Source organism: Lynx rufus, unplaced genomic scaffold (assembly GCF_022079265.1).
Source record: "Lynx rufus isolate CCGP_SWC_20201006 ecotype Redwood Valley unplaced genomic scaffold, mLynRuf1.p SCAF_6, whole genome shotgun sequence".
NCBI classification, from domain to species: Eukaryota; Metazoa; Chordata; class Mammalia; order Carnivora; family Felidae; genus Lynx; species Lynx rufus.
In genome coordinates, this window is record NW_025814878.1 from 15,973,075 (window position 1) to 15,996,946 (window position 23,872).

Consider the following 23,872-nt stretch of genomic DNA (forward strand, 5'->3'; position numbering starts at 1 on the left):
TCAGTCCTCAATCTAAATGTCACATGAAAACCATCAATCTGACTTAGGTTACCCATGTGAAAGGTGTACCTTCAGGAGACTGATAAAAAGTTTCAAAAAGGAAAGCAAAGGTAGATATCTGTTGGCCTGACCCTGGCCACCAAAAAGACATGGTTATGTAAGGATATACAGTAATGGAACCAAGACTCAGGAAGAACCACCTTACCAGAAACCGTGCTACTTTGTACTTTAAGCACGTAATCCATTCAACTTCATAAAACTTCGAACAACAAGAAAAAACTGCTCAGCTGTGTGTCTGTGTGGAAAGTGGTGGTCTCATCAAGGAAAAGCATTCAACTACAGGAGGCAGAAGGCATTTCACCAAACAGTGCCCATAAGCATACAATAAGACCAAAATGAGTTGGCAATTAAGACAGGACACTCAGAGACCCATTCATTACTTTTTACAATAGTCACTTATCAGAACTGTGTTGCTCAAAAGAAGTCTGTCTCACAAGAACAATGCAAAAACAAGCCAAAAAAAAAAAAAACCCATGTCTTCTAAAGTAATTTATTCATAATAATCCATCATTTTCTTAAGCTTCTGTTACCTACCAGATCTGGATTTAATGATGTCACTGAATTCATTCTGCCCATCATCAGGCCTGGCCTCATGTTCTCCATACTTGGCCATCTTTGCAGAGTTTCAATTTAATCCAAAGACTGTATTAAATCCTCTTTTTAAGACTTCCAGCTTTCTATAATGGTCCAGCTCGACATCAATACCTAAAGAGAAAAGGGAATGTGCTGACTTGGGGAAAAAATGTATATATATACATTTATATATACATATATATATTTTTATATACATAATCATATACAACTGTATATACTAACCATTCATTCAGCTAATATTTATTCAGCAACTTCTATGTGCAAGGCACTGATGTGGGCAATGGGGATACGACTAAAAAAGAGACCCAGCCTCTGCCATTTTGAAGTTTATGGACACTAAGCTGTTAATTACATAATGAACTATTTCATTATAATACTGACATGTTGCAAAAGTACAGATGAGAACTATAAAGTAATATGAGCATAGAGCAGAGGAATCTGACCTGCCCTGGGCAATTAGAGAAAGTTTTCTTGAAGTGAGATTTGAGCCAAGCCTTCAAGGAGGAGGAGAATTTCATTAGCAAAAAAAAAGAAAAAAAAGAAAAGAGCCTTCCATGTGAAGTGGTAGGAAGAATCATGGAGAATTCAAGAAGCTGAGCCAGTGTCTTTGGAAAGCAAACAGCCAAGAGGAGAGAGATCTGGTGAATTAGGTAAAGTAGGTAGACAGGACCAGGGACAGGGCCTTGGAGACAAGGTGAAGGTTTTGATCTTTCTCTAGACAGGAAGGGGGATCCAACAGATGGCTTCAAGCTGGGAAGTGACATGATCAGATTTGCCTTCTGAAAAGACCATTTTGGTTTGTAGCTGGACCTCCAAGCTGGACCAGAATGATGGGTGAGGAGCCATGAAGACAACGGCAGGATACAGCAATTGTACCTTAAAGAACCTAGAACGTGGGCACATAGGTGTTGAATGAAAATTTCTTTCAATTAGTCTGTATATCTGAAATTTTTCCATGATAGAATTTTGAGGAAAAAAATTCCTAACTTCAACCAAGTCATCAAACTTCACATGACCAATAATGGGGCACCGTGTGATACAATGGAAAATATACCACATCGTCTATATAATATCCTTGCCAAAATGTTTAACATGAAACTTATCATGAAGAGACAAATCTAAACTGTGGATAGTCTTTAATATAAATTATCTAGGGGCACCTGGGTGGCTCAGTCAGTTAAACACCCGACTTCAGTTCAGGTCATGATCTCATGGTTCATGAGTTCAAGCCCCGCATTGGGCTCTGTGCTGACAGCTCAGAGCCTGGAGCCTGCTTCACATTCTGTATCTCCCTCTCCCTCTGACCCTCCCTCTCCCTCTCTCTCTCTCTTTCTCAAAAACAAATAAGCATTTAAAAACTTTTAAAATAAATTATCTAGACTGCTCACAATTACCAATGTTTTGAAATATAAAAACACCTGAGGGAGGGAGAACTGTGCAGGTTAAAGAAGACCAAAGAAACATGGCGACCAAGTGTAGTCCTTGACAGGATTCAGAATTTAAAAAATAAACATTTTGGGGATGATGTGAGAAATATGAACTGGGGCTATATATCAGACAATATTATTGAATCAATAGTAAAATTCTTTAATATTGGTTAATGGTTTTATCATTATGCAAGTGAATATCTCTGATTATAGGAGACATCTGATGAAACATTTACCAATGAAATGTGATAACTTCAACTTAAGTTCAAACAAGACAGCATATATCTGTCTACCTATCCATGTACAGTTATCTATCCACATACATACAGAGAGAGAGGGAGAAAGAGAGAGAGAGAGAAAACAAATGTTGTAAAATGATAAGTGGAGGGGTGCCTAGATGACTCAGTTGGTTAAACATTGACTCGATTTTGGCTCAGGTCATGATCTCAGGGTTCTGAGCTAGAGCCTAGTTAAGATATTCTCTCTCTTTCTCCCTCTCCCTCTGCCCCCCTTCACTCTCTCTCTCTCTCTCTCAAAAAAAAAAAAAGGAAAATGGTAAGTGGGGACTGTAGAGAAAGAGCATATGGATGTTTACTCTTCTGTCTAGTATAATATTACAGGCAGGAAATGACTGGTCCAAACAAGGGTACCAGGAAAGAAACAGGTAGATATATGGGGTATTTAGATATCAAATACAAAAGATCAGTAGCATTTGGGAAGTGACTGGATACGAGAGGTGCAGAATACTAAGGTGCAAAAGGACTGCCCAGTTTTGGTTTGGACAACTGAGGGTGAGTCTGAGTCATTCGCGGAGCCGGGGAGCAGATAGGCCACTGGCGGAAGAAATAATGAATGCAGCTTGGACTTGCTGAGTTTGAGGTCCCTCTAAGTTATATAAGTGGAGATAGCAAAAAGGCAGTTGGACATACAGGTCTGATCTCAAAAATGGTCTGAATTCAACAGAAATCTGAATAGTTATACGTCAGATCCACTGACACAGATTTTGTTCTAGAAGATACATCATATGAATTCTGCTGAGTATAGCTATCACTCAGTAAAATAATTTTAGTCTTTAGTAATTAATTAGAGTCATCTTCAGAATTTAAAGAATTAAGGATTCTACTTGGCAGCACCACCTTTTCTTTAAGAATGTCAGTAATTAGGGGCGCCTGGGTGGCGCAGTCGGTTAAGCGTCCGACTTCAGCCAGGTCACGATCTCGCGGTCTGTGAGTTCGAGCCCCACGTCGGGCTCTGGGCTGATGGCTCAGAGCCTGGAGCCTGTTTCCGATTCTGTGTCTCCCTCTCTCTCTGCCCCTCGCCCGTTCATGCTCTGTCTCTCTCTGTCCCAAAAATAAATAAACGTTGAAAAAAAAATTTTGAAAAAAAAAAAAAAAAAAAGAATGTCAGTAATTAGGTGCCTCTGAGTGGCTCAGTCGATTAAGCTTCTGACTCTTGACTTCAGCTCAGGTCATGATCTCACAGGTTTGTGAGTTCAAGTCCCACATCAGGCTCTGCCCTGACAGTGCAGAGCCTGCTCAAGATTCTCTCTCTCTTCTCTCTCTGCTCCTCCTGCACTATCTGTCTCTCTCTCTCTCTCAAAATAAATAATTTTTTTAAAATGTCAATAATTAGAGGGGTGCCTGCTTGGTCAGCTGAGTGACTGACTCTTGATTTGGGCTCAGGTCATGATCCCAGAATCTCTCTCTCTCTCTCTCAATCTCTCTCTCTCTCTCTCTCAATCTCTCTCTCTCTCAATCTCTCTCTCTCTCCCCCAGTCCTGCTCTCTCTCTCCTTCTCTAAATAAATAAATAAATAAATAAATAAATTTTTAAAAGACTGTCAATAATTAGAGCTCTGTGTTGACCTGATTCTTCCTGGAACACAACGTCCCTACAATCCAGACAGAATCAGAATTCAATTTTAAGTTCAGCAACTTGGCTCTATCCTAACAGCCCCTTAAGTGGATCCCAAATGCCAATTAAATAATTAATTGTTTAACTGGGAATATAACAGTCAACACATCCAAACATTAATCTGCAAATAATGAGCATTAATTCATTTATTACAACAGATATCAGAACAAGAGTTTACTGCCAGCTAGCATTAGCCAACCCAATCATTTAAGTCAAGGACACACCATATGGTATTATTATTTTATAATATGTTTCATTTTGCATACTTCTGTAATATCTAGTATGTTATATATTATAATGTTTAATTATATGTAACATTCAAGGAAATACCATACTATCTTATAACATAAATATATGTAAAAAATAATTACTGTATATTTTTCCTAACCAGTCAGGAAAAGAATGTGTTCTAATAATAAAGAGGTCAAAATTACCAGAGAAAAATGTTTTAAGTGTTTAAAAGTTCGAGACAGAAGACAACTGGTAGACTGCTAAAGCTTCAGGAACAATTTTTTCTCCTATAGAGAGGACCATGTAGATTGGACCACCAGTCTGCCAAATTTTGAGTCTAAAAAAAATTTTTTTTTTTATATTGGTCTACCACTGTTAAGACTTTAGGGATTATTATATGACTAAGTTCGTTTTGGGGGTTACATACCTATAAAAGATTTGCTGAATTCTTAAGTGTATTTTATTATATTCAAGAACTTGAAGCTTTGTTTAGAAGAATGCTTATAAAATTTTATTATGGGAAATCAGGTTTGTCTAACAAAAATTCTCTTTACTGAAAAGCAACTAACTATTGCTTTAAGAGACAGTTCTAACGTTCTCTTTCATAACTGGTCTTAGCCAATGGTTTTCACTTCCACACTTGCCAAAGACCTCTCCCAATATCTCTTTACCCTAATTTTTTATTTTGCCACCCTAAGATCATTTCTCAAATCTTCTCTTCCTGATAAGCAAAATCCCTTATATGCTACAAAGATACAGCACAAAGAGGATCAGAGGACAAGGAAAGAATGGGAAGGAGAGAGAATCACAGAAGGCCATTTGAACGGTGAGAGCACTGACTGCCACTTGTTGGCAGGAAAGGGCAGGGGGACTCCGAGCTGAGTACTATCCCGCGAAAAGATATCTCCTTCTAAATCACCAAATGCTGCAGCAACTTATAAGTGGTTGTCAGGAGACAGAGTACAAGTTTGGTCCCTAGCACTGTGCCTCAGTGTGCCCTGTCCTCTTCCACACACACAGGATGGAAGAGAGGCCATGCCATCTTCCACACAAAGCTAGGTGAGACCCTGAGAATGAATTAATGGGATATTTCCTCAGAAGCTGTAAGCCCTATACAATTTTAATTTACTGTTACCACTGCTTTGGGTCTCTGTTGCCTCCTAATTATGTTTTGCAAAGTTTAGACGGACCTTTCTCACTGAAACCAATGCACTCAACTCAACCTTCCGCAACTCTTTATTCAGAACGTGTCTGGCTGGTCATAGGGGACAGAAGCCCTGAGTGTGTGGCAATAAACTTGGGAGAGGGGGTGGCCTTGCAGATAAAGCTAATGTTTTAATTTTAAAACAATTTGGCAATTAGACCACGTAAGAATACAAAATACATTGAACAATTAGCAATTATGACGGAAATGCGGTATAGGTCCTTGGGCAGAAAGCGTCCACGCTTTTTTACACCAGAAACCCAAACCCTGGAACGCTAGAGATAGTGGAAAGGGAAGCGAAGAGGCCAAGAATTTGCCGCTCTGCTTGAAACATAGTACCAAAAAACCGCCCAGTGCCAAAAACTGCCATTCATTCTCGGAAACGCTCCAAGGGAAGGTGATTAATACTGTTTACAGGAGCAATAAATTTTGGGTAAACACCCAAAGGAAAGTTAAAGAGCTGTCTCACTGGTCCCACAAACTCGGATGGAGGGAGCGGAGAATGACCCCGCGGAAACCTTGGCCCTGGCCGCCGGGTACAGTGGTAGCCTACGCACCCACGAGTTTCGCATTCCTCCAGCTCTCCCCTGACCCGCGGCGCTCCCCGTGGGGACCGCAGCCACCAGCAACAGCCGGGAGGGGCCAACCGCACTTCCTGAGGCCCGTGCAAGTTACAATCGAGTGGATGCGGCTACTGCCGCGGGTCCCGGAGCCCGCGAGCCCCGGCCCCTGCCCGGACACAGGGAATCGAGGCTCCCCCAACTCGGCGCATTCCAGCCGCAGCAAGCGGTGCCCTGACCCTCCCGGGCGCGGCATGGGGAACTGACTTGCGGCCCTGGTGACCCAGGTGACCTGGAGGCTAGGAAAGGAGACTCTCTCCGGGACAGCCCAGAAAGCGGAGCTGATCGCCCCAAGTTAGACCTGGAGCTCCCCAGTTCAACGTAAAACAAAGCGCGGGTCCCCAGGCTCTAGGAGATCGGGCACGTTTTCTCCTTCCCTTGAAACAACCCTGAAACAGTCCCTTTCGTAATCCCGGGCTTGGGGCAAAAGAATTCTCTTGTAACCGCGTGCCTTCTAAAAGTTGCACAGCCTAAAATTAGTGCTTTGTTGGCTTTAGAAGTGGCCTTGGACCACCAGAGCCTCGGACCCAGAGCCAAAAGGGGACACGAGTTACCTTACCTGATGCAGCAAGTGATGCCAAGAGTACGGGAAGGCAGAAGAGGCTACCTCGGGGACACACACCAAATGCACGTCCCCCCGCCCCGTCCCCTCCCCGGAACCCCACCCTCGGGAGCAGCAACGGCTAGGAGATCCAGCACGTTTCCTGCCAGGCGGCCGGCGGCGAGCCGCTCCCCTACCCGCCCACCACACCGCCACCCACTTACCACTCGCTCCTCGGGGACACCTCGGGGCCCCGCCTTCCCGGGGCCGGGGCGTGTGTCACTGGCCATCCTAGGAGGCCACGTCCCCTCTCGGAGGTCACAGCGCGAGGCACGGGTACGCGACCCTCCCAGCCGGCGGGGGGAGGAGGGCTGGGGGAGCCGCACCCGTCGGAGGAGTCTGGGTCACTCCCCACCAGACGGATGGCGAGGACCTCCCCGCGGGAGCTCTCTCCGCGTTTCTGGCACCCTCCCTCTGCCGCCGGGGGGAGCCGAACTCGGGTTCCGAGGAAAGTGCACGAGAAAGTTGGTGACATCTCAAGACTCGGCCCCGAGAAGGAGATCGGGACGCACGGTGGAAGCCGCAGAAGGACCATCCTCCCGGCAGCCCACGCCCCACTTCCCGGGGCTGCGACACTGCACGGGCTTACCTGCTCCAGGACCCGCGGGCCCGCGCCGCCTGCCTGCCAGCCGCCGCCGCCGCCGCCGCGTCCCGAGCGGGCCGCGCTCCTCTGGGCGTGTTTGGGTCGTCAGTGATCGCGGGGGAGTGTGCGAGTGTGAGTTCCGTGGAGCAACGTGCTTTAAAAAGGAAATGTGAAGGACCAGACAAATCCGAAAGGAAAAAAAAAAATTTTTTTTTGACACCCGATTGAAAACGCCCCCAACTTGTGCAATCTTCCTGCCCGGTAGTTCCGCCAAAAACAAAAACAAAACAGTCCAAGCGCAAACCTGGAACGGGCGCGCCGGCACCAAGTTGGCCAAACACTAGAGAGTTTTCCGTCTGCAGAAACGACCCGGGAGAAGGGAGGCACCGCTCCCCGCGGTGCTCCAAGCGGCTTCGGGAGAAAGCCCGCGGCCGGCTGCGGCTGCCCGCTCCCCTCCTCCGAGGAAAGGCGACTCCACAACTTTGTGCGCGAGCGGCTCGCTCCGGCGGCTCCTCCTCCGCCTCCTCCCCCGCCGCCGCCGGCCTGCCCCTTTGTTGGAGAGCGGCGCAGGAGGCAGAAGAGGGAGGGGGCGCGCCGCCGTCCCCCCGGGAAACGGGCTCGCGGCCGGGCACCCCGGGGCCGGCCCTCCCCGGGAGGAGGCGGCCGAGCGCTCCCGCTCCCCCCCCGGCCCTCGGCCCTCGGCCGCCGGCCCCCGCCGCCGCAGGCCCAGCAACTTTGTTCCGAGAGAGCCGCCCCTCTCGGCTCCGGTTCGGCCCCGGCCCGGCCCAGGCGGCCACCGCGGGCTGGGCTCCGGGAACGTGGCGCCCCGGGTCACCTGACCGCGCGCCCCGTCAATCAGCTCCCACCCCGCGCTCCCTCCCCGCCCGCAGCGGCCGGCCCGGCGCTCGGCTGGCCTGGGGCTGCGCGCCCCGCGCGGCTCCCCGAGCGTGCGGCGCGCCGGGAGCTAGGAATGGATGCCTCGCGCAGCACCATCCCCTTTATTCAGATTACCCGAACGTGTGAGTCACGCCCCCACCTCGGGCAAACCGGGTAGTTCTGGAGATCTTGTTCTCTTCCAGAGGCAAATCTCCATTTGCCCCCTCCACTCACCCCACCTCCGTTTGCTGACGTTGCTGATTTGTAGATCCTACTTCCAAGGGTGTGTTTATTTTAGCTTTCTTAGTGTCGCTTTTAGTGTGAAGAGAAACTTGAATTTCGTTTTATATTCGTTCATACCTACAAATAGTGCCTATACTGGCCTTATTTTTCTTATTTTCAAATATACACGCACACCAACATAGACCTCGAATAGCCTGTCTCAAGGTTGAGGCGTTGGTAAAGAAAATCTGGGGAAAAAATCACCGTGTATTTCCTGTGCATTTCTCTTATTTACATGTTTCACTCCTCGTGTGTTCTGTGATTCTTTTACATCGTCATCATACTTGGGGATGGGGAGGGGGAGAGGGAGGGGGGAGGACAGCAACCTAAGTTCCTAGTTCCAAAAAAAAGGAAAGGATGATTGATAACTGAGCAGCTCTGGCTTATTCCTGGTTTAATATTTGAAAGTTAATTTACGAGTTAGTAAAGATAAATCACTAGGGGATTTATTAAATGCTTTTTTCCCCCCAGAAAGAATTCCCTAGTTTTTTATTAGCTACAAAGTGAGATTCCCCCATCCCTAAACGGTGTTGGAGTGGTAGGAGGTCCTGAAAGATAGTGTTCTTTATAAGGTCTCTACCTTAGCTTCCTTGCTTTGGGGAATTTTCTTCATATAATCCCACAACACATCCAGGCGATTAACTTCAAGTGGATATAATTTATTCATTCACTTTTATTGGTTCATTCATTTAACAAATGTCAATTTATGGCCTGCCAGTTCCAAGGCCCTGTGAATGATGCGAAGAAAAATCAGATAGAGATCTTGCCTTAAAGAATGTCAAATCTAACAAGTGAGATAAGGCATGAAAACAAATAAGGATATGCAAGATCAGCGATGATAAGTGCCATAAGAAAAGGACAGATCAAGTGCTACTTGGGTCTGTCTGTATCAAAGTACAATGAGGTTTACTGATAATTCTACAGACTCTTAAAGCTGTTCATCATGCACTGTATCCTCTTGGTTGAGTTTGATGGAAACTCAGATTCCTCCTTTAAAATAAAATTACATTGAAGCATTGAAGGAATTCGTTGCTTGAAATGATGTAAGTGAAAAGCACTTTGTAAATTGCAAAATGCTGGACAAATATTACTTTATCTAACTCAAAATTTTGAAAAACACACTTGCTTGGGGACCTAGAACCTCTGAGTTTCTTAACCACTGAGGGGATGTCTGGATAAGCTTCCCCAAAGGCCATAAGGAAAGAGTCATAAGAGTACAGTCACCATCTGTACGGGAGTGACTCCACCCACACCTCCAGCTTCAGTGGCTGGTTACCTGGAACCTGCGTGGTATTTGTAGCCCTTCTCCCCTCACGGAGAGACTGATATTCTCTGTAGGCCATGGACAGAGACAAAATAAAGAACTTCCTGCTGTTGGGATGACCAAGAGGTCCCAAGCTGGTCCTGTTCCCTGTTTCCTTTGCAAGTGGAGAAACCACTTTTAGTGGAAGATTTTGACCACAGAAGGCCACGTTTCCATACAGTATGATCTTCCTTTGCAGCCTGAGAATCAAGTTGTAGGGAAAAGTGGAGACAGACTACCAGGAGGTGGGTAGCAGTTAATGCACCTGCATCCAACATTCCAGCTGTGGTCCATGCACTGGGGGCATTGGCTTGTGATTACAGAACTCAATGGGTTTTGTCTCCCCACCCAAAAGAGCAATGGAGAGCATTCAGAGAAAGTGATAGGAATGTGGCCCAGAGTCTACCATTAACTCGAACTCTGAATTGCCCCATTGTCACCACAGAACAGTGAAAATTTCAGAAAACTGAACTGATATCACTGGGACAAAGCCCTTGACATAGGAGAAAATATGAGTAGTATATATATAGATTCGGATATAGAAATATATCCATCTTTACGTATACGTAATATAGAGAGAGATGATTCTACATAGATACTCTTCATATGTAGGGAACTGCATCCTAATATAAGAGCCAAAAAGAAAATCTTCTTACTAAACTTTGTATACAATGAATATAGTATATGTAGCAAGAGTATATAAATGTGGTTTCTCTTTAAACTATAGACACATAGGGAAACACATAATACATAAAAAGCAGGGCACTCCTTCAGCTTTATCCTTGGTGTTGACTATAAATAAAGCCCTGCATGGAAGCATTTAAGAGAGGAACAAAGGTTAGGGAATTTAACTTTTCTTACCTTTTCCAGGTCAAGAAAGTGGTTTATATATATTGGATATATATGAATGAATGTTGTTGCTGTATTCTTCAGTCAAATATCCAGTATTTATTGAGCAAGTTGAAAATAGATATAAATAAAATTATTTGTGATACAATTAAGGAAACTAATAATAATGCATGAAACTTTTAGAGACAAATTAGAATGAAGGCAGAGTTTCTCACACTTTCATGAGCTCAAGAATCACCAGGGAGAATATTTTAAATTCAGATTGCCTACTAACTCCCAGAAATTCTGATTTGCTAGGTCTGGTGAGGCCCAGGAAGCTGCAATTTTAATAAACAATCCATGAAGGTAGATCAGGATGGTTGGGGAATCTTACTTTGAGCCACTGTTCCCTAAGGAGCTGGCCTCAAATAGGCCACTTTGGATGATTGGAGGAGTCTAGAAATTGCCCTATAAGAAAAACATTGCCCACTGGATCGATCATAATTTCAAAATGCCCACAATTAGCTTTATCTCTGTGAGTTCAAGTGTTTTGTTCAGTTGTGGATCACCCTTGAGGTTGTCGAGGGTCATTAACACCTCAGGAGCATTCTGGGAAATTCAGCCTGCCCTGTGGTACAGAGCCTGGCAAGTCCTGACCAAATGCTCTGCAGAAAAAGTCTGCTGGAAGGAGGGGAGGGAGGAGAGGACTGATGAAGGTAGGGGAGTTGAATGCGGGTCCAAAGAAGCTAAGGACAAAATAAAAAGACCAAGCGGTTGAGGAGAAAAGAGTAATTAATTGATAGAACAAAAGGAGAGAATAAAGGAGGCCCCAAAAGAGAATCAAGAGGCAAAGAGAGAGTAGAGGATAAAACCAGACCCACCTCTTCACATTGTGCTGCCCCTGAGAACCAGACAGCCCTCTGAGTAAAAGGAGTGCCCTATGTTGGGGTTATCAGACTTGTCACTTTTACTTGGTTTCATTTGCATTGCATAATTTGGCGATGTTGGTACTGGAAGGGATTTTACAGTTTCTCCTTCAACCCTCTTAGTCACGTGTGGCTCCAGAAACAAATGACAAAGATGTAAAACAGGCTAAGGGAGTGCATTTAGGTAACATAAAAATCTATTGGGGGGAAATGTCCAAATTACTAAGAAGTAAAGAGAGCATCCCTAGGTTATATAAATTCGAAGGAACAGGAGGAACAGAAGACAGAGTTGCTGAAAGCAATCAAAGCTGGATTTAAGTTGCCTGAGTGCTAACTATTAAATTGACAGTGATTTTGGCACAAAAACAGACACACAGACCAATGGAATAGAATAGAAACCCCAGAACTAGACCCACAAACATATGGCCAACTAATCTTTGACAAAGCAGGAAAGAACATCCAATGGAAAAAAAGACAGTCTCTTTAACAAATGGTGCTGGGAGAACTGGACAGCAACATGCAGAAGGTTGAAACTAGACCACTTTCTCACACCATTCACAAAAATAAACTCAAAATGGATAAAGGACCTGGATGTGAGACAGGAAACCATCAAAACCCTAGAGGAGAAAGCAGGAAAAGACCTCTCTGACCTCAGCCATAGCAATCTCTTACTCGACACATCCCCAAAGGCAAGGGAATTAAAAGCAAAAATGAATTACTGGGACCTTCTGAAGATAAAAAGCTTCTGCACAGCAAAGGAAAACAACCAACAAAACTAAAAGGCAACCAACGGAATGGGAAAAGATATTTGCAAATGACATATCAGACAAAGGGCTAGTATCCAAAATCTATAAAGAGCTCACCAAACTCCACACCCGAAAAACAAATAACCCAGTGAAGAAATGGGCAGAAAACATGAATAGACACTTCTCTAAAGAAGACATCCGGATGGCCAACAGGCACATGAAAAGATGCTCAACGTTGCTCCTCATCAGGGAAATACAAATCCAAACCACACTCAGATATCCCCTCACGCCAGTCAGAGTGGCCAAAATGAACAAATCAGGAGACTATAGATGCTGGTGAGGATGTGGAGAAACGGGAACCCTCTTCCACTGTTGGTGGGAATGCAAATTGGTGCAGCCACTCTGGAAAACAGTGTGGAGGTTCCTCAGAAAATTAAAAATAGACCTACCCTATGACCCAGCAATAGCACTGCTAGGAATTTACCCAAGGGATACAGGAGTACTGATGCATAGGGGCACTTGTACCCCAATGTTTATAGCAGCACTCTCAACAATAGCCAAATTATGGAAAGAGCCTAAATGTCCATCCACTGATGAATGGATAAAGAAATTGTGGTTTATATACACAATGGAGTACTACGTGGCAATGAGAAAGAACGAAATATGGCCCTTTGTAGCAACGTGGATGGAACTGGAGAGTGTGATGCTGAGTGAAATAAGCCATACAGAGAAAGACAGATACCATATGTTTTCACTCTTATGTGGATCCTGAGAAACTTAACAGAAACCCATGGGGGAGGGGAAGGAAAAAAAAAAAAAAAGAGGTTAGAGTGGGAGAGAGCCAAAGCATAAGAGACTCTTAAAAACTGAGAACAAACTGAGGGTTGATGGGGGATGGGAGGGAGGGGAGGGTGGGTGATGGGTATTGACGAGGGCACCTTTTGGGATGAGCACTGGGTGTTGTATGGAAACAAATTTGACAATAAATTCCATATATTGAAAAAAGTAAATAAACATTAAAAAACTTAAATAAATAAATAAATTGACAGCGATTAGCTGTATGAGCTTATGGAACTTACTTGATCTTTAGCTTTGTGTCTATGAAATAGAAAGAATGCCTCCCTCAAATGTTGGGAGAATCCAATGCTTGATATGAAGCATTCATCACAGTACCTGAGGTTTTTTACTATTATGTTCCTTCCTCTGTCTTAACTCAAGATGATTTGCTGCCATTTTGTGATTATCTTCATTTATCATTTTATTGAAAACTTTTCTGGATGGAACCCCCATTATCTGCTGAGGGGCTGGGTGTGCCAATGACAATAAGCCACAGTGGTTGTCTTCAAAAAGCTACTGTCTAGTGCAGGAGACCAACACATAATAGACAATTATAAATTATTATGAGTACATCAGTACAGCCAAGATGTAACATGACCCAAAAGAGGGACATGTAACCCAATAGGAGGAGGACAGGGATAGAGGGTATCGAGAAGTGACACCTGAGTCAAGTCTTAACAGATGAATAGGAATCATAAAGGACATCTGTTGTCTTGCCTCTGCCCAGCATCTTTCCCCTCTTTTTAAAGGAACATTACCCCTTCCTTTGGGTAATTGTTCCAATCAAATTTTGTGGGGCTGCCAATCACATCTCCACCTAGCCTTGGGGGAGGTTCATGACTCCAGAACAGTCAACCATAGGCCTCAACCCCAGGCATAGTGATTAATCCAAGAGGGACAAAGGGAGATCTAGGCTAAACCCACACATGTCCTTTCAGAGGAATTTTCCAGAATAACACTGGAAAGGAAACTTCTCTTTTCTCTTTGGAATTAATAAACCGGAGTGACATAAAACTGAGACTACCCCCACAATCCCCCCCATGCCTCTCTCCTCCCCCTTCTACTTGAGTTCTATACCTACAAAAGGAGAAAATGAAACCATCACACAAGGAGCTGAAAAATATGGAGAAAATCTTGAGGACACGGGAGTCCTTGGTTTTCATGCATAGAGGCAGTGCCCTCTTCATAACCCCCTTTTTATGAATGTTGGCTTGCGTTGGAATTCTATGACTTGCAACTGCCCAAGCCAGTCTAATGTAAAAATTAACCAGGAAAAGAGGAGACCTAAGTGAAAGCTTGAGGGTAAGAGGGGCGCCTGGGTGGTGCAGTCGGTTAAGCGTCCGACTTCAGCCAGGTCACGATCTCGCAGTCCGTGAGTTCGAGCCCCGCGTCAGGCTCTGGGCTGATGGCTCAGAGCCTGGAGCCTGTTTCCGATTCTGTGTCTCCCTCTCTCTCTGCCCCTCCCCCGTTCATGCTCTGTCTCTCTCTGTCCCAAAAATAAATAAACGTTCAAAAAAAGAAAATTAAAAAAAAAAAAGAAAGAAAGAAAGAGCATAGGGTTTATGTGTGTGGTGCTAGGTTGCAAGAGCAACATTTCCTTTTGTTGAAGTCCTGCTTGATCTCCCCAATTCCCTAGAGACCATGCTAGACATGCTAACCCAAATTCATCCACTGCCTTAGCCTGGTAAGGTAGGGATCACCATAGAGATTTCTAGGCCATTTTTATGTATTTCATCTACCTAGATTATGCCCCACCCATAGTAGAATTGAAACATGTCCTAATTCATGACCTATTTGGTAATAGCCCTAAACTTCAGCCAGCTATGACTGCTTCTCTATCCAGGGCCAGTCTTCAGGCTCCTGGATACACCCTTAGGTCTACTAATATAGCATTGAGAATCCAGTCTGGGTTGTGCTTCTCCTGCTCCAATACAATTCTGCAGACAGGAAGGCTTGATTAGGTGAGGTCAGTGTTCCTGACACCTCTCTGGAGGCCAAACATTCCATGGCCAGCTCACCGATTTGAAAGGGAGTGACTTTACAACCCAGACTGTCTCCACAGCCCCTCCTTTCGCAGACTCCTCCCTCTGGGCAGCAGCCTCTCTGAACTGTGGAGACATGGCCAGCATGACTTTAACCTGAACCTAACTAAGTGATGATATTAACCAATGGGCCCTCCATTTTTTTTTTTGCATCTAGAAAAACACCCCTACTGTTTTCAAGTGGATGCCAAACTCTTCTGTGTACTTACCCTGCTTTTAAAAGACATATTGCCACATAGTTTCCCCATCCAATGTTATGCGTGCCTGGAGGGCAGTGGCCTCCTTCCCCCAGAGAACTAGCAGGGGCTGCAGATGCACTGATGGGTGTCTCCTTGGTGATTATTAGGCATTTCTGGCCATGTGACCCTAAGGAAGAGCCCAAGGATCCAATCACTGTAACAGGGTAAAATATTGGGCAGTTTGGGGCACCCGGGTGGCTCAGTCAGTTAAGCAACAGACCGTCGATCTTGGCTCAGGGCACGATCTCACAGTTCATGAGTTCAAGCCCCCAGTCAGGCTCCGTGCTAATGATGTGGAGCCTGCTTGAGATGGTCTCTCCTTGTCTCTGCCCCTTGCCTGCTTGTGCTCTCTCTCTCTCTCTCTCTCTCTGTCTCTCTCAAAATAAATAAATAAACTTAAAAAAATATTTGGGCAGTTTATTGGTATTATGCAGAAAATTTTAAGTACCGGTTATTTTAATAAATGCAACTATTTTGTTTTACAAAGTTAGGGCAAACTGCTTTTCGGCATAGTTACAATCACCACAGATCTCAAACTAGTGGCTGCCTGCCACTGGAAGGAAATCATGTCACAACGTCAAGTGTACCCTTCTTCCAATAGGCATCTTCAATCATGTATCTGCTCTTTGCAAAGAAAAGCAAAGAAAAAAGGAGGTTTCATTTCTATAATCTACTTAGGTACACACTGTGCCCCTGCGCTGGCACAGCAGTTACCTCTATCCAGGAGGTGTCCCAGAAAATCTGAGGAACCTAAGGGGTCATCATTCAACTCAAGTGTGCAGCCAGAACCTTCCTCAGAGGACCCCTTTTTTCATGTTTGTTTTGTTTTGTTTTTTAGGTTTGAAACACAAGTTTTATGTATTTATTTATTTTTATGTAATTTATTTTTTAAATTTACATCCAAGTTAGTTAGCATATAGTGCAACAATGATTTCAGGAGATCCTTAATGTAGATCCTTGATGTAATGATTTCAGTAGATTCCCTAATGCCCCTTACCCATTTAGCCCATCCCCCCTCCCACAACCCCCTCCAGGAACCCTCTGTTTGTTCTCCATACTTAAGAGTCTTCAGAGGATACTTCTAAATTAAAATAAGGGCCAAATTCTTGTTTGCATTTGTGATCATCTTGGCATCAAGAAGGGTTACTTTATTTGTTACAGTAATATGAGAAGAACACATTAAGGTATCTTCACCTTAATAGGTTGAAGATACATTCTTGCTAAATGATGGTCTTAAGATAACAAATCTTGCTATCTAAAAACAAGGCTTCCCTGTACTTATTTCAAACTCAGAGAGATGGGTAAATTTGTTTTTCATGCAACACATGGAAGCACATGGACAGTGGACTTAAAAGAACCCATGACACAGCAATGAGTGCCATATTTAAATTTAGAGTAGCAGTTTAGTTGCATTAAAGTAACATCTGTCACATTAAATTTATGTTGTTAATTTGAATTAAATATGTGATTTTCTTCTATTAAGTTCATTTTTTGCTATTGCTTATATAAATCCACAAGAGCTATAAGCATAAATAATCTATACTTACATTTGTACACATTTAAGTAATATTATAATTAATGTAAGTCAATGCCTGAAGTCCATAGATTTTATTTTTCCTTGAAGAGAGTTGGAACATTACTAAAGTTTGCAAAACATTAGCCATGTTAAGACTGATCAGGGGGCGCCTGGGTGGCTCAGTCGGTTAAGCGTCCGACTTCAGCTCAGGTCATGATCTCACAGTTCGTGGGTTCGAACCCCACGTCAGGCTCTGTGCTGACAGCTCAGAGCCTGGAGCCTGCTTCGGACTCTGTGTCTCCCTCTCTCTGTGTTCCTCCCCCGCTCATGCTCTGTCTCTCTCTCTCTCCTTCAAAAATAAATAAAAACATTAAAAAAAATTTTTTTAAAAAGACTGATCAGTATGATCATAGATTTTTATAAAATATTATTAGAAACATCAAAACCGTAAGTCACTGTGTTTGTATAAAAGCTAAATACTTCAAATTCTATATAGTCAAAAACTCAATTGCAGTAACTTTCAGATACAGCTGGAGATTGAAAACATCATCTAATCTTGCTTCTTCCAAACCCCACTGAAATTAACCGAAGAGACATATTTTAAGACATAAGACCACAAGTTGAAAATGGCAGTGGCAACAACACTTTTGAAAGATGCGCGTAGTCAAGTGGAAATTTACTTGCAGTCCTGAAAAGGCTTAACTCTAAGTCAGCAATGGGGACCGCTGAGAGTAAATCTAATTTCCTCTTACCTGTTGGCCCAAGGCCCAGGAACTGAAGGCACCAGGTACCCTGGAAGTGGAGGGTGATGGGGAGATGATAAAAAGGATTGGTTGTAAGAAGCAGTTAGATCTCTCGAGTCACTGGCCTTCCTCACACAGCTGGGCAACTGCCTCTCCTCCTCCCCAGCAGAACATCAGAAATGTATTCTGTGGATCAGAGAAATCAGGGAATCTCTGGAAGGGGAAACCAAGTCAAGGGTAGGGAAACTGTCCCCAGAATCACAGGGAATGAATATGCATATTCAGAGCTGACATCCCCGGCCTCCCCTCCACTATAACTTCCCAGAATAACGGCAATAATGGCGGCTGGGGCGCGTGGGTGGCTCAGTTGGTTGAGAGTCCAACTTCAGCTCAGGTCATGATCTCATGCTTTGTGAGTTTGAGCCCTGCATCAGGCTCTGTGCTGACAGCTCAGAGCCTGGAGCCTGCTTCGGATTCTGTCTTCTCTCTCTGCCCTTCCCCACTTGTGCTCTGTCTCTCTGTCTCTCAAAAATAAATAAATGTAAAAAAAAAATTTTTTGTTAACAAATAAATAAATAAATAAATAAATAAATAAATAAAAATAATGGCTGCTAAGCATTTATCCTCCACACAGGAGACTGGGAGCGCACTCTCTGGGAATCTAAACAGCCTAAGAAGAAACATTTAAAGGTAGACAATAGAGGTTCTAAGACAAACAGCTGACCCACATCACCTGCATCACAGCTTTTTATTTAAACACCCTTAATTATGCATGCACAATTAAGGATCATTAGACATCTGAGGATATATGCCTTAGCACAAATGTTGGAATAAAATACATAAACAGAAATGGCAATTTGAAGGGAACAATGACTAGGCTGGCAGGGAAAAATCTTTTTTAACTAGTGTCCACGGAAGATGATAGAAGGTTTTCAGTGAATAAAAGAAGAATAGGAAGCTCCAAAAAAACAAAAATACAAAGAGAATAAACAACCAAAAATGTAAGCATTGTTGTAGAAATGAAAGTTCAGTAGATGAATCAGAAGACAAAGTAAAATGAATCTTGCGGAGAGAAAACAAAAAGAAAAAAATCATGAAAAATAGGAGGGAAAGCATAAACAAATTAAAAGAGCAGCACAAAAGAAGTCCCTCAAAAACAGACTAAGGAAAACAATTATTTCCTCAATGAAATAGCTTAAGATTTCTGAAAATTGCAGGATATATATTTCCAGTGTGAAAGGGCTTCCCAAGTAGCAAGTAATGAAAACAGACCTACACTGAGACACATTATGGAGATATTTTATTATTTTTTTAAATGTTTATTTATTTATTTTGAGTGAGAGAGAGAGAACACGAGCAGGGGAGGGGAGGAGGGAGAGAGAGAGAGAGAAAGAGAGTGACTGAGAGAATCCCAAGCAAGCTCTGCTCTGTCAGTGCAGAGCTGGGCGCGGGGCTTGATCCCACAAACTGTGAGATCATGACCTGAGCCGAAATCAAGAGTCAGATGCTTAACTGACTGAGCCACTGAGGTGCCCCATAGAGATATTTTAGGATGTAGAAGACAATGAGAAGATTCTGTACATTTCCAGAAAGGTGGAGGGGAAAATATCATATACAAAGTAACAGGAATCTAAATAACTCGGAACTTCTCAACAACTACACAGGAAGTTAGAAGAAAATGGAGCAATGCATTCAAAATTCTGAAGGGAAATTATTTCTAATGAATATTAAATATCTAACTTTTCAACGAAGTGTGAGGGTACAACATTGAAGCTTTCCCTCCACTTCACACACACCACACACCTTTTTTGGGACAGTTTCTGAAAAACACGTACAACCAAAACCATGAGGTGAATCACGAAAAGGAAGCCATGCTTTACAGGATAGAAGAGATCCAACACAGGAAAAATGCAAAGGAATATTCATATTTACCCAGGATGATGGCCCAAGCATGGGGGCAACACAGCTGGACTCATACAGGCCCAAATACTTCAGAGGAGATTAAAAAGATAAAATTGATATAATACCCAACACACATAAATGCATCCAGAAGATATTTAAACATCTGGTAGACATGTGTATATAGAAATAAGGGTGTACATAGAAAACTAGGCAAATGAGAAAACAAGGCAGTTCTTAACTGAGGGAAAACTACAAGTTGAGCAGTAATAGAAGTAATCACGGTTTTCTATATGACTCAACACTGAGTAGCCTACAGAGTCATAAAAATGTAACCCTGAAGATTGATTCAATCAAAATTACAATAAATCTCAATCAGCAGGATGAACAGCTGAGAAGTGTTTATGACTGGGTTTGGTAAAAGTGGAAGAGACAAGATATCTAAATCCTCATCTTCATGATAGGAAGTCAATAGACAATATCTAAACCTGAAAAAAACAAGAAGTAATGTCATAAGCTTGTTTCTTAGAGATATGCAAGTATTAACAGAAGTATGTAGTACTTTTTCCCTCACCAATACTGTGCCTTTTATTCCTGTGACTTACACATTCCATAACTGGAAGCCTCGATCTCCCACTCCCCTTCACCCATTTTGCCCATCTTCCACCCCCTTCCCTCCTCTGGCAACCATCAGTTTGTTGTCTGTATAATCTGACTCTGCTTTGTGTTTGTTTATTGTTTTTTGTTTTTTTGTGTTTTTTTTAGATTGAACTTAGGAGTGGAATCATACGGTGTTTGTCTTTCTCAGTCTGACTTATTTCACTTCGCACAATATCCTCTAGGTCCATCCATGTTGTCTCAAATGGCACGATCTCATTCTTTTTTGTTACAGTGTACTATCTCAGCATATACACACCACATTTTCCCTATCCATTGACCTAAGTGTCCACCAAGAGAACTGTCTTTAAAAGATCAAGGTAGATGCTTCTTGGAAAGGGGATATGGAGAAAAAAGGTTGGAAACAATTTGTCTTTGCAAACTTTGTAAAACTAGCCAATTCTTTAAATTTTGTGCACATTTAACTTTAATAAAAGTAACAAGCTCACAGAATTCATAAGGTCATTCAAAATCATACAAAGAGCAGTGGTTTATGGTTAGAACCAGAGATCCAGATCTAAGTACAGGATGCAGAATATATTATGAGAGAAACTTTAATACTGGTTTACATTAAGCTGCTGGGTTGAAGCATTTCAACATGATGTTATTGCTATGAAATAGCTGAGAAAAATCAAGAGAAAACATTGTGTGAAATGTTTTTGCATTAAAGGTATTGGGAGCAGAGCAAATGAAGTTTTATTTTTTATAAAGTCATTTAATTTGCCAGTATATCCAACAAATTTAATACTGCTTTACATTAAGTAACAAAGCTCTCTTTGCAGGTGATCAAACTTTCTAGGTCAAAATAATAGCACTTTGTTACCAAAGATGTAAGTGAGAACTAAGAGAATTGCTTTAAAGAATCTTTTCTTTTTTTAAATTTTTTAAATTTTATATTTTTACTTAAAAATTTTTAATTTTATTTATTTTTGAGAGAGAGACAGAGTGTGAACAGGGGAGGGGCAGAGAGAGAGGGAGACACAGAATCTGAAACAGGCTCCAGGCTCTGAGCTGTCAGCACAGAGCCTAACACGAGCCTTGAACTTGTGAACCACCAGATCATGACCTCAGCCAAAGTTAGACGCTCAATGGACACTTAACCGACTGAACCACCCAGGCACCCCTAAAAAATCTTTCCAATAATCACCTCCCAGTTGTGCAGTTTTATACATTTCTCTGAGTATCTTCTCTTTTCTACTTGCATGTCTTTCTATCATTTCCATTTCAGCATATCTACACTGGAACATCCCTTCAGTATCTTCTCCCTCTCTACTCAATCCATTCAATTGGCACAATTCTGGTCACTGTAGCTTGATCCTAGCTTGAACCTAGTGTTCTTTTTCTTTTCTTTTTCTTTTTTTTTTCTTTTGTTGTTTTTGTTGAACCTAGTATTCTTGCCCCTCCTCCCACTCTCAATATCTAAGGGATTAATAAATTCTACTGAGTCTTCCTTGTTTCATACAAGCTGTGTTACCCATTCCCAAACCGATCACCCCTTCTCTGTACCTGAACTTTTGTCACGTCCTTCCAATTGGGCTCGCTCATCCAACTCTTCTTCTTTCAATCCATCCTACACTTTTCCATCACATCAACTCATTAGCATGGTAATCAGACTGTTCCAAGAGTCTTCAACAGCTCACGTTAGCCTGCAGGATAAAATTGGCCTCTTGAATGTAGTAGCAAACTAGTCTTGCTATTTATTCTCAGACTTCTTTATCCACTTTTTGTCAAGAAGTCTTTTGCAGAGCACTCCCATGCCTTTGGTCACTCTGTTCTTTCTTCTGGAATGTCCTCTCATGGCTTCTTCCTTTTTATTAATGTGGCTCAAGTCCGACTTCTCTTGGAAGATCTGCCTTAGCACTCATCCCATAATCATTGTGTCCTTTGGATTCTAAACATTTTGCTGTCAGTACACTCATTTAAAACATATCATATACTGCTTTTTAATGGTTAGTTATAGCCTCTTATTTATGTATCCTGTTGCCTGAACAAATTAAAAGCTCCTTGAGCATCCAGAGTCTGTCTGATCCTGACATAGTGTTGGTCGCCATAGTATATGTCCATTCAATAATTGGTTGATAAGGGGAAAATTTTTTTGGCTGACTTCTTCCATTTCCATTTCGATACAGGGCATTGTAAAAATGTGAATGTACTTGGGGTGCCTGGGTGGCTCAGTCGGTTGAGTGTCCGACTTCGGCTCAGGTCATGATCTCACAGTTCATGAGTTTGAGCCCCGCGTCAGGCTCTGTGCTGACAGTTCAGAGCCTGGAGCCTGCTTCAGATTCTGTGTCTCCCTCTCTCTCTCTCTCTGCCCCTACCCCACTCATGCTCTGTCTTAAAAATAAAACATTAAAAATTTTTTTAAAAATGTGAATGTACTTAATACCACTCAACTGCACACTTAAAAATGGTTAAGATGTAAATTTCATGTTATGGGTATTTTACTAAAATTAAAAGTGTATATATGTATATATATACCCACCAAAGTTCGTGTTTTATATATCTTCAAATTATATCTGAAAAATGTGATGTACTATCTACTCAGTTTATCAAATGTGAATGAGTTGGAAGAAAACACTGGGATCAAGTGCTAGCTCTATCAGAGGCCAACTATGTAATGAGCTTGGGCAAGTTATTAACTTTTTCTGTCTCCACTGCCTGGTGTGTAACATTAGTAGATGGATTCACTAGATGATCTCCAAAGGTCCAGTTCTATGAGTCTGTGACTTTATATCTCTCTGAAGAGCACACATCATCTCCAGAATTATGGGAGAAAACGGTCTGTCTGGCTCTCTTCCCAGATTTGCAAACCAAACCATCCTAAGTGAGCATAACCCATTCCACTCCCAGCCCCTGAGGATTCTAAAAACAGTTTGGGAAACTGATAGCAGCTGTGGATTTGCAGGACTGTGCTTCTGCCCGACCCTGGCCTTGCCTGTTTTCTGAGAATTCCAGCCAGGCTTGTACTCAACCTGTCCTAGTGGGACTCACTGTACCCAGGCTCTCAGGGAAAGGATAAGCCCCTCTCTTAGGTGGCCCCTTACCAAGCCTCCAGTTTCTAGCTCTTCAGGGTGGGGGAGGGGTGGGAAAAGGAGCTTTTTCTTCCCTCAACCACAACATGTCAGGGATGGCTTGGGGAAACAGGTCTCATTAATTAATTAGCTTTGCAAACTTTCTGAACAGTTTGTTAACTTCAAATTTTAAGTGGGGGGAGTTTAAAATTTAAGTGTCTGTTTTACAGCTGCAAAATCCTTTAAAATACATATTTTTAAAATTTTCCCGCTTTTGGGGAAAGACTACTGTTTTGATGGTTGTCCTTTGAAATTAATCATGGAAGTGGAGTTATTTCATTTGTTTGTTTTTTGTTTTTCAAAATAATACTAGTAGGTTTTGTTTGAATTTGCAAAAATTGCTAGTTCATCTTTTGGCTCAGGTTAGTTACAATAATTACAAATCTGTTAACCAAAAAGGCAATAATATTAATAGTCTTTAAGACTGCTAGCACCTTGTAAACCCCAAAGGCTCAATTTATATATGCAAAGCATGGGGCAAAGGAGGAGGGAGGAGGGACTGTCATCTTAATCATAGATCACCAGGCCACCCCTGCTCACCAGGAGTCCCAAACAAAGGGGAAAGCCAAATACTTTAGGCCTGAGATCACCAGATTCTCAACCGATCTTTGCTTAAAAAAAGAGAGCAGAGAGAAAAAAGAGAATTTCTTCCTGTTACTGTCTTAATACGTATT

At 42.7% G+C, this 23,872-nt stretch overlaps 2 protein-coding genes across 7 annotated transcripts in view; one reads left to right on the plus strand and one right to left on the minus strand.

Annotated features, from left to right (window-relative positions):
* The window catches only part of UTRN (utrophin), a 574,142-nt gene that overhangs the window by 510,799 nt on the left and 39,471 nt on the right, over positions 1-23,872 (minus strand). Inside the window, exons 1-3 of one of the 5 annotated variants that reach the window (XM_047102475.1) lie at positions 21,634-22,220; positions 17,581-17,757; positions 595-765 (exon numbers count right to left, since the gene is read on the minus strand). In XM_047102475.1, coding sequence (XP_046958431.1) covers positions 595-673 — 79 coding nt within the window. In that variant the 5' untranslated portion in view covers positions 674-765; positions 17,581-17,757; positions 21,634-22,220. Of the gene's footprint in view, positions 1-594; positions 766-6,814; positions 6,877-7,239; positions 7,327-17,580; positions 17,758-21,633; positions 22,221-23,872 lie in introns of those variants that run through there. The other 4 variants (XM_047102480.1, XM_047102477.1, XM_047102478.1 and 1 more) reach the window with 4 other exon arrangements.
* The window catches only part of LOC124528717 (proline-rich proteoglycan 2-like), an 85,560-nt gene that overhangs the window by 19,995 nt on the left and 41,693 nt on the right, over positions 1-23,872 (plus strand). Inside the window, exon 2 of one of the 2 annotated variants that reach the window (XM_047102487.1) lies at positions 6,547-7,464. The exons of the other annotated variant lie outside the window; for it this stretch is intronic. Within the exon in view, the coding sequence (XP_046958443.1) occupies positions 6,612-7,406 (795 nt within the window). The 5' untranslated portion in view covers positions 6,547-6,611 and the 3' untranslated portion in view covers positions 7,407-7,464. Of the gene's footprint in view, positions 1-6,546; positions 7,465-23,872 lie in introns of those variants that run through there. 2 annotated transcript variants of the gene reach the window in all.